This window comes from Pecten maximus, chromosome 11 (genome assembly GCF_902652985.1).
Source record: "Pecten maximus chromosome 11, xPecMax1.1, whole genome shotgun sequence".
Classification (NCBI taxonomy): domain Eukaryota; kingdom Metazoa; phylum Mollusca; class Bivalvia; order Pectinida; family Pectinidae; genus Pecten; species Pecten maximus.
Genome location: NC_047025.1, coordinates 2,275,032 through 2,290,576, shown reverse-complemented (window position 1 = coordinate 2,290,576; position 15,545 = coordinate 2,275,032). Strand labels below are relative to the sequence as shown.

General features: G+C 36.7%; 1 protein-coding gene across 3 annotated transcripts in view; it reads right to left on the bottom strand.

Moving 5' to 3' along the window:
- Positions 1 to 5,653: 5,653 nt before the first annotated feature.
- The window catches only part of LOC117337745 (A disintegrin and metalloproteinase with thrombospondin motifs 18-like), a 78,934-nt gene continuing 69,042 nt past the window's right edge, over positions 5,654 to 15,545 (bottom strand). For 2 of the 3 annotated variants that reach the window (XM_033898850.1, XM_033898851.1), the window contains exons 13-24: positions 15,263 to 15,326; positions 14,583 to 14,694; positions 14,300 to 14,427; positions 13,730 to 13,853; positions 12,048 to 12,292; positions 11,567 to 11,711; positions 10,657 to 10,783; positions 9,833 to 10,040; positions 9,168 to 9,356; positions 8,517 to 8,729; positions 7,438 to 7,579; positions 5,654 to 6,627 (exon numbers count right to left, since the gene is read on the bottom strand). In XM_033898850.1, the coding sequence (XP_033754741.1) occupies positions 6,515 to 6,627; positions 7,438 to 7,579; positions 8,517 to 8,729; positions 9,168 to 9,356; positions 9,833 to 10,040; positions 10,657 to 10,783; positions 11,567 to 11,711; positions 12,048 to 12,292; positions 13,730 to 13,853; positions 14,300 to 14,427; positions 14,583 to 14,694; positions 15,263 to 15,326 (1,810 nt within the window). In that variant the 3' untranslated portion in view covers positions 5,654 to 6,514. The remainder of the gene's footprint in view (positions 6,628 to 7,437; positions 7,580 to 8,516; positions 8,730 to 9,167; positions 9,357 to 9,832; positions 10,041 to 10,656; positions 10,784 to 11,566; positions 11,712 to 12,047; positions 12,293 to 13,729; positions 13,854 to 14,299; positions 14,428 to 14,582; positions 14,695 to 15,262; positions 15,327 to 15,545) is intronic. The other variant, XM_033898852.1, reaches the window with a different exon arrangement.

The window sequence follows — 15,545 nt, the reverse complement described above, 5'->3', positions numbered from 1 at the left end:
CACTTAATCAATGTACTGGAGTTAACAAAATACGAGACAACAATGTTTACATGCATATGCTTGTAACAAGAAGACTAAAAAACACACTAAAGTGATTCTATTTGCATACTAAAACATTCTGTACAAAATCAAATACACAACTTCTCACATGAATTTGGTACAATGAGTAGTAAGTATTCATTTGTGCACATGTTTGCTACTGAGCAGAAATGCCCAATCATATATAAAGTCAAACACAAAACAAGCTCATAATAACGATATGTATTGCTTTGAGTAACCTGCAGAACCGGGGAACAACCAACCTTGAGGTATTTTTGAAGGCATTCAATGATTAGTTCAACTTTGCTTAAAGCAGACGTCGACATAGTTTAGAGATAATATTGTTTAGACCTTTCAGTTTCTGAAAATTAGCTGGATGAATCAGAAGTCCGCTTCTTAACCTTTAACTTGATAGCATGGACTGGGTAATGTAAACAATACACTTGTCAATCAGTCAGTTCCTCGGATTTAGTCCAACGGACGACCTTCATTAACCAGATTACGATTTTACAGTTTATTCTATGTTTCATCGGAAGAATTTTGCATGTCATTTACTAAATTCCACCTATATATAATGTTCAAATATGGCAAATTGATATCAAATTATGTATCATAATGGTCATCTTTATTGTCGACAGACAAAGAGATGAAGTACCTCCATGATGCTTTTGGTTCAACGTTAATTTCTTTTCATTGCATTGATACAATGTTTCTTCGATTTCAAAATCATTGATCTATTTTCAATGTATTTTCTTATGATGAAGTAGTGCAAATTATCTAAATAATAATCGGCGCTTGATCGAATGTAAGACGCACTCTGATTGCACGCTGCCAGTATAAGCATCATCCATTAGAAATGGATCCGCTGGTATTACGTAATGTAGGCTGTAAATATATATATCGGCAAAAGGGGAAGAAGAGAAAGCGAATAGTAGCCCTTGGCTAGCGAAGATATTGTTGGAATCAGTTGAGAGGAAGTTGAGAGTGGAGTAGAATGGAGAAAGTTAAGAGACTTAGAGCAGGCGTTGAAAGAGACTAAGAGTAGGTCCTAACAATAGAGTTTGAAGACTTGTCGAGTAGTTTGGCTTATAAGTTTTTTGTCGTAGTTTAATAAGTAGCAATTCGAAAGTTTCTGTAATTTTCTATAGACATCTCTTGATTATAGTGATTTATTTCGGTTACTTCTCAAGAGTACTGTAGTGCATACATTTATTTCTTCTTGAATTCATTTGCCTAAAATCCTTTTTTTTGTTTATTTTGGAACTATTTGTGAATTTATACTTTCTACTCCTTAAGTATACATTGTATTGAAATTTGATATATCTTGATTGGCAAGTACTCTGAATCAAAATCATATTTTAATAAACTGAAAGAATTTGTATAAATGTGTATGTTTTCATTTGCATCGAATAACGTAACGAATTTTTGTCAGGAAAAGCAGACTTAAAGCAAACAGATTGGTGTCAGAAGTGGGAAATAAATTTAACATGTGAAATTTGAAATAAAATACATACAATTTGTGCATTTCATGTGATACACCCGAACTAAGTTGTTAAAAATCGAGTTTTCCAGACTTTGACATTCGACCAATGTATTGTTTTGTTGTTAATAAATCAAAGCAATGGGATACAGGAAAAATGTTATTCACAGTGGAATAAATGTCATCAGCCTATCAGATGGAACATAGAACAGACATACGGTAATGAAATTAATACACTATGAAAATGTCACAATTTATCATGATTTATGTATTGTCATTATCATATGATTTATAAAGATTAAGATTGATTTTTAAAACTTTTTGGCATTTTGTGCATAATTTCGGATTTGTTGTGAAGATAATCATTGGTGTCGTGTTCAGCTATGATACAGATAGACCAAAAATGAACCTTGACAGGAAGTTGAAATACTTTTAAACAAGAGGCCCATGGGGCCTGCATCGCTCACCTGGTTGGATTAGGCCAAATGTCAAAATAATGTTCATATTCAATTTGTTTTATTTGTAAATCTCTAACAATGCTATATATGGTTATAGTGTCGTAATCCAAACTGCTTTAAAGTTTAATGAAGTCCAGACTCTCTAAAGTCTGAAAGACCTCAAGAATTGCTTTTAGAACATGCATTCATCACTTTATGACTAGTAGCGATTCAAAGGAATTACCTCTATTTCCACTATTGGGCCCCGCCCTTTCGGCCCCTAGGGGGTCAGAGTCACCATTTATGCAAAATCTGTTCCCCTTCCCCCAAGGATGTTTCTGACCAAATTTGGTTCAAATCCATTCGTAACTTTATGACTAGTAGCGATTTAAAGGAATTACCTCTATTTCCCCTATTGGGCCCGCCCCTTTGGAGTCAGAGTCACCATTTATGCAAAATCTGTTCCCCTTTCCCCAAAGATATTTCTGACCAAATTGGGATCAAATCCATTCATAACTTTATAACAAGTAGCAATTTAAAGGAATTACCTCTATTTCCCCTATTGGGCCCTGTCCCTTTGGCCCCTCTGGGGTTAGAGGTACCATTTATGCAAAATCTGTTCCCCTTTCCCCAAGGATGTTTCTGACCAAATTGGGGTCAAATCCATTCATAACTTTATAACAAGTAGCAATTTAAAGGAATTACCTCTATTTCCCCTATTGGGCCCTGCCCCTTTGGCCCCTCTGGGATCAGAGGTACCATTTATGCAAAATCTGTTCCCCTTCCCCCTAGGATGTTTCTGACGAAGTTGGGTTCAAATCCATACAAATTTTTATAACTAATAGCGATTTAAAGGAATTACCTCTATTTCCCCTATTGGGCCCCGCCCCTTTGGCCCCTCGGGGCTCAGAGTCACCATTTATGCAAAATCTGTTCCCCGTCCCCCAAGGATGTTTCTGACCAAATTGGGTTCAAATCCATTCATAACTTTATGACTAGTAGCGATTTAAAGGAATTACCTCTATTTCTCCTATTGAGCTCCGCCCCTTTGGCCCCTCGGGGTCTGAGTCACCATTTATGCAAAATCTGTTCCCCTTCTGCTAAGGATGTTTTCTGACCTAATTGGGTTCAAATCCATTCATAACTTTATGACTAGTAGCAATTTAAAGGAATTACCTCTATTCCCCCTATTGGGCCCCGTCCCTTTGGCCCCATCCGGGGTCAGAGCTACCATTTATGCAAAATCTGTTCCCCTTCCCTCAAGGATGTTTCTGACCAAATTGAGTTCAAATCCATTCATAACTTTATGCCTAGTAGCGATTTAAAGGAATTACCTCTATTTCCCCTATTAGGCCCCGCCCCTTTGGCCCCTTTGATGTCAGAGTCACCATTTATGCAAAATCTGTTCCCCTCCCCCCAAGGATGTTTCTGACCAAATTGGGTTCAAATCCCTTCATAACTTAATAACTAGCAGCGATTTAAAGGAATTACCTCTATTTCTCCTATTGGGCCCCGCCCTTTTGGCCCCTCGGGGGTCTGAGTCACCATTTATGCAAAATCTGTTCCCCTTCCCCCAAGGATGTTTCTGACCTAATTGGGTTCAAATCCATTCATAACTTTATGCCTAGTAGCGATTTAAAGGAATTACCTCTATTTCCCCTATTAGGCCCCGCCCCTTTGGCCCCTCCGGGGTCAGAGCTACCATTTATGTAAAATCTGTTCCCCTTCTGCCAAGGATGTTTCTGATCAAATTGGGTTCAAATCCATTCATAACTTTATGACTAGTAGCGATTTAAAGGAATTACCTCTATTCCCCCTATTGGGCCCCGCCCCTTTGGCCCCTCCGGCGTCAGAGCTACCATTTATGCAAAATCTGTTCCCCTTCCCCCAAGGATGTTTCTGACCAAATTGAGTTCAAATCCATTCATAACTTTATGACTAGTAGCGATTTAAAGGAATTACCTCTATTTCCCCTATTGGGCCCCGCCCCTTTGGCCCCTCAGGGGTCAGAGTCACCATTTATGCAAAATCTGTTCCCCTTCTGCCATGGATGTTTCTGGCCAAATTTGGTCAAAATCCAATAAGAACTTTTTGACTAGTAGCGATTTGGAGCAAATGTTGACGGACGGACGGACGGACGACGGACGACGGACGGACGACGGACGCTGCGCCATGACATAAGCTCACCGGACCTTTGGTCCAGTTGAGCTAAAAAGGAATAAGATTATACAATACGGCTATGAGACAAGCGATGGTGCTATTGATTATTAATGCCACACCAATTAAGAAATATTTCCTGACTCGGGCAGTAATATAATTTTAGAAACTATCGGAAAAGGCGTAAGATGCGATTTAATTTAGCTAATTGGAAACTAAAAGTTAAATACTGGAAAAATTATGTCCGGTTTTAAAGGATTTCAGGAAGTGTATAATTATGATATCATTTTTATTATTCAGAAATGTGCGTCTAGACACCACCCTCATAAAGTTACATACGTAACACTATTACCATCCTCCAAAAGTTACATATTTTACACTTATGTCATTCTCCAAATGTTACATACTTTACACTTTTGTCATTCTCCAAATGTTACATACTTTACACTTTTGTCATTCTCCAAAAGTTACATACTTTACACTTTTGTCATTCTCCAAATGTTACATACTTTACACTTTTGTCATTCTCCAAATGTTACATACTTTACACTTTTGTCATTCTCCAAAAGTTACATACTTTACACTTTTGCCATTCTCCAAAAGTTATATACTTTATACTTTTGCCATTCTCCAAAAGCTAAATATTTTACACTTTTGCCATTCTCCAAAAGTTATATACTTTATACTTTTGCCATTCTCCAAAAGCTAAATATTTTACACTTTTGTCATTCTCCAAAAGTTACATACTTTACACTTTTGCCATTCTCCAAAAGCTAAATACTTTACACTTTTGCCATTCTCCAAGAGTTACATACTTTACACTTTTGCCATTCTCCAAGAGTTACATACTTTACACTTTTGTCATTCTCCAAAAGTTACATACTTTACACTATTACCATTCTCCAAATGTTACATACTTTACACTTTTTTCATTCTCCAAAAGTTACATACGTTACACTTTTGCCATTCTCCAAAAGCTAAATACTTTACACTTTTGCCATTCTCCAAGAGTTACATACTTTACACTTTTGTCATTCTCCAAAAGTTACATACTTTACACTTTTGCCATTCTCCAAAAGTTACATACTTTACACTTTTGCCATTCTCCAAAAGCTAAATACTTTTCACTTTTGCCATTCTCCAAGAGTTACATACTTTACACTATTATCACCCTCCTAAGGTAACATACTTCACACGATCATCATCCTACAAAAGTTACATACTTTATCCTTGACTTCCCTCAAAATTAGTAAGTTTTTGTTTTAAAGTTATGCTATTAGAGCGAATAAATTATTAATAGAATCACAAGAAAATGTTCTCGTGCTGCGCATCTACGTTTGGCATCCAACGTTCGATCATTTTTATGACGCTTACTAGTCGGTTCAACAGCATCCTTAACTCCTAACAAAGGGACAAAGGGAAATCCTATATAAACGTATCATATGATTGTTATATACAAAGTTATGATGCAACAAACACACCCGACATTCTAGAATTGGTATATGATATATGCACAAAATCAAAACTAAAGAAAAAAAAGAGTTCACAAACACTATAATTTATTTAACATTACCAGCACATGTTATTGACAGTGGGACATCATCGAGGCATTTCACAAACATTAATTGCATAGTATGTATTGCATAGACTTCCGGTCAGGATACGGCTACTTTATGTAGTACCGTTTACTGTGACCAATGTATAGGATACGTACACTGTAATCAAAACAACCATATAACAGTACAAAAAATTATTGACATAAACCTTTAGAAATACAACATTTTAACATTGTTATCATAGGTAGAGTTCTGGTATATATACAATATGTATATTCAACTTATTTTGAAATCAAACATAAAAAACTGAAATATATTGTAAAACATGACCACCGTTTGACATATAGTGATAGAAACTCCAAATTTAAAAGACACACACATATATAAATATAAAAAAAACCTGTACAGAGATGAAAGGGTATCGACAATGAAATAATGCTTAAAATCTGTGCTGGTGTTTTGTTGCGATAAGTGATATAAAACACCTTTCATACCTTACAAGATGAAATGAACAAGTGACTCCGTATTATTTTTGATAGTGAAAACATCCACCTTCCCCACTCTCACTCCTTCCTGGGAATCAGAGTTATTCCTATAACATTGTACGTCAAATAAATTCAGCATGGGAGATCAATCGCTTAATTAAGTCCGATAAAGGGTCCATTGCGACAATATGCATTTCCTTATATAAAATGTTCCTCCAAGAAAAGACTATATCGTCATTATGTGATAAAATGCTTCGTAACAGAAGGGTCTCTGGTGACACAGGTCAATTGTAATGAGCGTCCATACATGTCCTGTCTCTGACTATCCGATTTACTAACATCACAACAGAACACGTGTTATTATCTTCGGCTCCGACAGGTGGCGCAACAGTTCAGTCCGTAGAATTCGTGGTCGCAAACGTTATGTTCTGGGACGAGATGGCACCATGCATATTTATCATGACAACCCGACCCTGTAAAAAAAATTGTATGACAAACTTTAATTCGTATCTTTTTCTTTTTTCAATTCTTGGCGTGGTGAGTATATTACCTAACAGAGAATATCAATATGTAAACGAAACCGTTATTCTATTTAAAGTCGACAAACATTCCTGACCCTTCATTAATAAATCATGACATCTGATATAGAGCTATATCTACAACTACCATTTTGTACACATCTACCACTAGGACATTTTCTGATTTCATCATACCCAAATCACTACATGTCGAATACCTACAATTTTGTAAAAAGCAAGCTCTAAGACAGTTTCTGATTTCATCATTACCAAATCACTACATCTGGAATACCTACCATTTTGTACAAAGCTAGCTCTAAGAGAGTTTCTGATTTTATCATTACCAAATCACTACATCTGAAATACCTGCCCTTTTGTACACAGCTAGCATTAGGACGTATCTAGCTTAATCATTACTAAACCACTACATCTGAAATACCTACAATTTTGTACACAGCTACCATTCGACAGCTTCTGATTTCATCATTACCAAATCACAACATCTGAAATACCTGCCATTTTGTACAAAGCTAGCGATACCTACCATTTTGTACAAAGCTAGCTCTCAGACAGTTTCTGATTTCATCATTACCAAATTACTACATCTGGAATACCTACAATTTTGTACAAAGCAACTTCTAAGACAGTTTCTGATTTCATCATTACTAAATCACTATATCTGAAATACCTACCTTTTTGTGCACAGCTATCATTCGACAGTTTCTGATTTCATCATTACCAAATCACTAGATGTCGAATACCTACCATTTTGTACACAGCTGGCACTTCGACAGTTCCTGGACATAACTGGTTTAGTTTCCCGATCACACCCGCTGACCCTTTCTCCTTTATGATTTACACACTTCACTTGTCTCCTTTGTTCTCCCTCGCCACAGGTCACCGAGCACTGGACAATAGAGGAAACATTCAATACATGCTGTGCAATAATGGCAGATACATGTATGTGAAATACACCATAATAAAAGATATTTTCAAGGCGATATATATATTTGTTCGGATTTGCAGTATAAGTATTAAAACATTTTAAAACTTTAAAAAAAATTTGACACGATACCTTTTAAGATTTTGAATTAAAAAATGTTCGCCTTCCTATTCATTTCTGTTGACCCTTTTTAAAGGGACAACACCCTTGAGTACATGGCTATATCATGATCAGTTAGTTAGTTCTTGAACCATTTCTTTGATTGCGTCGGACTTCCTGTTGTCTATAATTCCAGTTTCATTTTTTATCAAGTACTTACACAATTTCATTGAGCATTTAAAAAGTTAATACGTTACAAGTCACACGTATATGTCATACTTATGATATCTTAAGCTCTGTCTCCTTAACAACTCTTTAGGTGTACATGTAGTTAAATGATTGCACATACCATTTCACGACATTACTATTCTAAATATTCTAGATACCTTGATTAACCTAAGTTTGTTCTTCACACATATTCAAGAAATTATTAAAACATCCAGGAACAGAAAAAGCTGTTTCAGAACTGCAGAACGTTGTATGGGGAGAAAGAAATCGTTGCAGAAGCAAGGCCACAAAAACAAGCAGTGGAAAACAGGGGCAATTATCATAAAATGAAGCAAAATTATTTTGTTCTCACATAAAAAAAAAATTAAAAATTAAAAATATAGGACATGATTTGTTTTTCCTTTTTAATAGTTTAAGAACGATTTGCTTTTGTATAAGAAAATATTAAACATATGTCTCGAATATATATTTGTTTAACACGAAAACACTTGAGAACGAATAAAGGGAAAACCTATATTCCATATTAAAGATATGACTCATATATGACATATAGCAGCATCAGGAAACTCCGCACCTGGGACCATGCTGATACCGTCCACCTCAATGACCAGACGAGCGACATGGGGCAGATCATCAGTTGACATGGTTCCGTCATGGCGACGCTGGGTTTGGGGACCGTCTCGCAATGACTGTTGTTCACAGCCACATATTTACGTGTCCCCGTAAAGCTTTTTTGTCGACATCTTAGGTAACGGGATCGAACCCCTCGCCCACACGTTTTAGAACACTGCAGAAAAGCATTAAAGAAGCCTCAGTTCCCATAGCCTATTGAGGCAGAGACAACCTACCGAAAAGCACCAAAGCACACACGATCTCATGAAGCCAAACGCTTAACTGTGAGAACTGTTTGTCAATAATACAAAGGAAAAATAGTATTGAAATCATAACAAAAGATAATACATTTGCCAAAATAAAACTTATACAATTTTTTTACACAGTACATAAGATTTTGAAATAAACGCAAATTACTTATATTATATTTTTAACGCCATATATAGTTTTATGCATTCTTGACTGAGTAAGTCAACAACCAAAAACTTTTGATTAATTTTACATTCAACACGAAGTAATTTTAGTTCTTTTTCTAGAAGAATGCGTGAAGAAGTTACCAGAAAAGCAGAAGAACACTTCAGTCAAACACCAGAGCAAATGTCACATGACTTACCGGTCCCCATGGTGACAGGTGCCAGTCATTGTTATGTCTGTTCGGACAAGCTCTCTTTCGGCATGTTTTAATAATATCTGGTTTGGAGGCCTGACAGCTTGTTTCCTGTAGAAGTTTATACCCTTTGCGCAGCCGCTGACGACACGTGACCTTGCGCGTCCGTTCACCAATACCACAGCTTACTGAGCACTGAAAGGTAAATGAAGATCTGAATTAGGACACTTAATTATACAAACAGGTTTTGTTACTTTGAACTGTAATACACTTGGCACCTTTAATACGGCTCTTCTACATGTATTTTCTCATTATTTAAGAATTAACTTGCATACATTTTTATTTTGTGGAGCAATAACAAAATAGACAGAAAGTACTCTTGATAAACCGCAAAGATTTGACAGCAAAAATCTAATCATCATGAATACTAGCTGTTAACATACAGATTTTAACGGTTATCTTATTTTAGCGGCTTTTTGTGTTCTACGGTTAGTATCTTGTGTGCGCTAATTCGTCACTGCATATGATCTGTTTAAATATTGTTTCGTGACTAACTTTTAGTGTACTAAAATAAGTACGTTGAGTATTGGATTTAGGTATACGGGCTGTCTGTGAGGCTTGGAGGGGGTTTCATTTGATTATACTAGAAATCATGATTAATTGATTAATACCTTTGACCATTTGCCTGTGTGCCAGTCTGGGTGACACTCCTGTTCGTTACATCTCCGTGACCGAAGAGGACGAGGCAGATGTACACAAGATGCCCGTCGCAGCTTTTTGTTCTTGGTTGAAGAAATCCGCTGACGACAATAGATTTTCCGCTTCTGATGTCCCCCGCCGCATGTCCTGGTGCACGTCTGCCACTCCTCAGGGATCCACCTGCCAGTTAAGGGATACATATAAACGTGGATGTAAACAAATGGTTACCGAACTCTGCATAATAGTTTTTTGGTCGTGGACGTTCAGACATTGCTCTGACAGTATACATCATTTCATAAAATCATGCATTTTTGTACATTTGATACTCGTGGTTGATTCAATTTACGGATGGAAAATGATACGGAATACGTGTCTGTAGGTGCCTGCATACTAGCCTATGATGACTGATCAGTGATAAGGGAGGTAATTAGTACTTTGAATTGTTGCGGTGATATATAATTCGTGTTGTATTTATATACGTATAGAAAAACCTATCCCACACATCATTATATGTCATTACAAACCGAAATTAACTTCAGTATTATCATTATTAAGAGAAACTCTCTTCGTACCCACAGATTTGTGGTAGCCATTTTCGTCCAGCATTCCTATCGGCTACACATAGTACAGACATCACATGGACACCTTGTGACGTTGTGAGAACCAACAACTGTATCGTCTATATGTCAGACAAATCTACATGGGAGAGATGTGATACTTTGGGGGGATTTTTGAATCTCAAAACTTCCCTCGCTCGGAATGATATTCATGTCGGCAATCAACCTTGGCCACCTACCTGGGAGGACATGCCATCTCGTTACATGGGAAGACACCTGTTTCTGGTTTCTCGCTCTGGTCGCAATCACTCGAGTTTACTTCCTGGTACAGATTTCTGTGGCATAGTGCGGTCACAGTCTTCGTCCCTTGAAATTAAGAACATCTTCTTAGAAACAGATATTTATGTTTGTAAAACGGAAATGATACTTATGATTTATTGCAAGACAGAATTTGATTTAAAGATATTTTGTTGCCTTTTTCAAGACAAAAAAAAAAGATTTCGGAGGATAGCAGGAATCGTTTCAAAGATGTTTCTATTTTATACCTTTCATCACGCAGAAACGACGCGTTTGCTAAAGTTCACTAAACTTTACAAAGGCTAATATGGTTGTTCTCGTTATTTGAAAACAAACATCATCACGTTATTCTGATGAATTAGATGGTTTTATCTTTTCTCAGTCCGACAGAGTTTGACTGTTATCCTTATACTTAAACGGGATGAATCTTTGCATTTGGATGGGTGTTGCCTACCCTAGAAACATTTTTTTTGTACAGACGGGCACTGTCTACTCTAGAAACATATTTCTGTACAGACGGACAGTGTCTACCTAGAAACATGTTTCTATGCTGACGGGTACTGCTTACCCTAGAAACATGTTTCTGTGCAGATGGGCACTGTCTACTACAAAAAAATGTTTCTGTACAGACGGGCACTGCCTACTCCAGAAACATGTTTCTATGCTGACGAGTGCTTTCTAGTCCAGAAACATGTTTCTATGCTGACGAGTGCTTTCTACTCCAGAAACATGTTTCTGTATAGACGGCCTGCTGTCTATTTTAAGAAGATCGTTTCTGTACAGACGGATAGACGCGTTTCTATACAGACGGGCGTTGTCTTTCTAAGATAAATGTTTTCGTAAGGAACCTACCTCCAGCACACGGCTCGCTACAAGAGGATACCGATATACTCCATGTAAAGATCTTAGGTGCATTCGTTACCACCCTGGTGTCGTTCGGGGGGCGTGGCATGTAGTACTCGTACGTAATCCCGGTGTTGTGATCTTGGACAAGAATCTGCAACGTCACACATGACAAATTGATATTTAAGTTTGTCTAATGGCAATTGTCCCTTTCACTGTCCTTAGATTTTCCATCACTGTAAATATCAACTTTGGCATCCCCAATATCTTGGACGTAGGACCAATTTTCGTGTTTCTTATTACACACTGTTAATTACATTTTGTTCACAAGGATGGAAAGAAACATACAGTTCTGATAATTCCATAATCCCAAAAACTGTTCAAATTTGATTTTTACCTCATACTTTTGATTATTTTTTTTCACATTTTTTTCCCCTCATTTTAAAGGCCAAATGAAATTTTGAGAAAGTAAAAGGATACTCTTACTGACCTCTATAACAAGATCCTCGGTTAGTGGGCCTGCGCTCTCTAGTACTTCCGGTTCGTCGTAAGCACGCCGATAATAAAACCTAGCCCCTCCGAACGTGTATTCCCCCGGCCATGCCACACGGCGCTGTCCATTTAGATAATACTTCCCAAATATGTCGCGGATCGCTATGTAGTTGGAAGTTAAGGAATTTTCAAGGATTCGTATTGAACGAGCATTCTTCGGAAGTATGGCGACAGGGAAGTACGCTGAAAACAAAAGATAATATTTCAACTTCTACTCAAGTTGGACTCAATGAAACTACCAAACTAATCTGTTTCATTTGCTCATGAATTTGACCAGATTAACACTGATCAGTGCGTATGAATACATGGTTAAAATCCTTCCGCGGAACGATTTCACTTTCTCTACACTGTTGTTATAAACATGGAATAATTATTAAAATTATCAAATTTATAATGTATTCTTGTATTTTATTAAAGGCCAGATATGCTAAATACTTTTATTTTGACAAAATAATGCTGTTTTTAATCCTAAAATTGCGGACTATTTTACTCGACCGACTAGACATGCACAATCCGGAACTCCTCGGGCTTTTCCGCATTTGGACTTGCGCATGCTTCGAGACATTAATATCTAGACCGACGTTTTTATTCCAAAAAAAACAACAATTGAAATATAAGGATTGAATCTTGATTTGGTCGATTTCATGGGGTCATGAATTGAGTTGCTCTTGAGACAAATTCCACATGAACTGCTTCGCAGTTCATTAAATTTGTCTCAAGAGCAACTCAATTCATGACCCCATGAAATCGACCAAATCAAGATTCAATCATTAAGTAATCATAATTAATCTTATCAATGCTCCGGATCTTTTGAAAAAAAATACCACGTAAGATAATTATAGGTAGTCTTTACTTGAATAATAAGAGTAACACGTATTATCAACTGGAATATATATAATGTCTTTACAGCATATCAAAAATGACGTCAGGAAAAGGTGACGTAATTTGTTACGTTATTGGCGGAAATTTTAAGCCAATGAAAATGCTCGTTACAAGCAAGGTCAAAATTGTCACAGTATAATAGTGAAATTAATGTACTTTGGTGGAAATAAAGAGAAATTAAATTGCAAATGGTAATTTTTTTGAAACTTTGGACGCCTGCCAATCCTCGGGTTAAACATCCTGTATTGTCCAGTACGTAAGTATATTGGCGTCTTTATGTAACCCCAGTTACTTACATTCAAGTTGTTTACAAATGGTTCGAGTTATTTAATCTGACTCGAGTGGTTTTTTTTATATCTGGTTCGAATTATTTAAATCTGACTCAAGTTATTTACATCTGACTCGAGTTATTTAGATCTGGCTCGAGTTATTTAGATCTGGCTCGAGTTATTTAGATCTGGCTCGAGTTATTTACATCTGACTCGAGTTATTTAGATCTGGCTCGAGTTATTTACATCTGACTCGAGTTATTTAAATCTGACTCAAGTTGTTTAGATCTGGCTCGAGTTATTTACATCTGACTCGAGTTATTTACATCTGACTCGAGTTATTTACATCTGACTCGAGTTATTTAAATCTGACTCAAATTGTTTACATGTGACTCGAGTTGTTTACATCTGGCTTGGATTGTTTACATTTGACTGAGATTAACTGGTTAGTTTGTTTTAGTCTACGTACTGTTCAACTTTGGCTGTTCCATATACTCCCCCATGATTTTTCGGCAGGTAGAGTTGTCTCCCTTGCAAACGCCACATGCATCGTTCGACGAATTAGATCCCAATATCAAATCACATCCGATTGGCTGAAAACGTATACACATTTCAAATGAAAGTCCAAAACCTTATACAGAATTGATATCTTTCACTTTTATTAAAATTTGATTAGGGTTGACTTAATATAAAGATAATTTATTTGAGTACGATCTAACATTTCTTAAAAGGAAAATCTGACCACTTGACCACAAGATATGGTTTCTACACGAGATTCCATTTTGGCCTTCTTTTATACTATACATAAGCAGATTGTGGATGCTTCATTTCTTGGTATTTATTAAGCACAGAGTTCTTTTCGCAGTATTCGAATTCGTATTTCAAGTATTCGCGCAGTGCTAATTTCACAGAAAACCACCTGTCGATAACACGGGGTTTATCAAGTTTTTAGAATTTGTGTTAATCTATAAAATGTTCATCTATTGCTAACCTTTGCGAGGTCTATGTTATAGGAGTGTTGCATTTTTTTTTTTTTTACCTTACACGTGCCTTCCACACATATGCTGTCGTCGTCCTGACATCGCATTCCATTCACGGCGGTGTGTGTGATTGTGAAGACATAGTTGAATGTTTCGGCAATACAATGAAGCGTACATGGATCTCGGACTGTAAAATAAAGCCTATAGATTAGTTTGCAATTCCAGAAGCCGTCTGATATCCGTCAAGATTATATTAATGAATTTACACTATAAAACACAAAAACGAACAAAGCATGACTGTTAAAGAAGCATGTCTTGTACGCATAGATTTGTCAATTTTACCGTTTTGAAGATTCTGGTGTGGTTTCCATTTCAAGTACCAGCCTCGAAATGGTTTCTTGTCGTAAGAAGTACACTGAACCGCATAGAAGTCGTCATCACCATCCGGGCATTCCTGAAAAAAAATATTTTTGAAAATAGTCAAGTATCATTGTCACTTAGCTGGTTCTCTCTTCAGAACATGACATTACTTTCCTTCGACATGGATTCGCAATAGTTTGTCGTCAATAGATAAGAAAACGCTCAGTCTTCCGGAACAAATTAGTTTGTGTTTTCCTCCGTCCATGCTCCTATCTTTTCGTACTTGTCTCTTGTTTAAATGATTTTTGTTTCAGATTTTTTTTCTTCTGTGAATATGGTTTTGTATATTCTTGTTTTCTTTTAAAACATAAAATTTGTGTATTTCAACGAGTGAGACGATAAAGCTGTATTTGAAACAATTATAGAACTTTTGCAGTAGTTGAAATGAACCGTGAAAATTTTCATCATGAAGTACTAGTGTTGTACTGATTTGCAGTACCAACAATTTGACTCTCTGGTCAACAACAGGGTCAAAAGTCCGAATTCAATTAGGTTTATTGGTGATTTTTGATCTTTAGAACAAGGATATCATTTATTTGTGGTTTTTTTAGGTGATTTATATTTCCATTCATACAATACAACTCTCAGCATGACATATTTACCTCCATTTTACACATCTTGAAAACTTTTTCGTCTCCTTGGCATGGACGACCACCGTACTGTGGACTACAAACAAATATCAAAACAGTCAAAGGACACACAATACTATAGGTGTCTCGTCAGTCTACGGGACTCTTCAATTTGGCAGGGGATCGCAACTAAAGTACCAATGTTTTTTTAACAAGTGTGTGGCTGTTGATGGGCGTTACCTCTAGTACCAACACTGAGTAACAGGCGTATCACGGTAGATCGGGCAGAGTACTCGTATCTATACGAATGCTACTC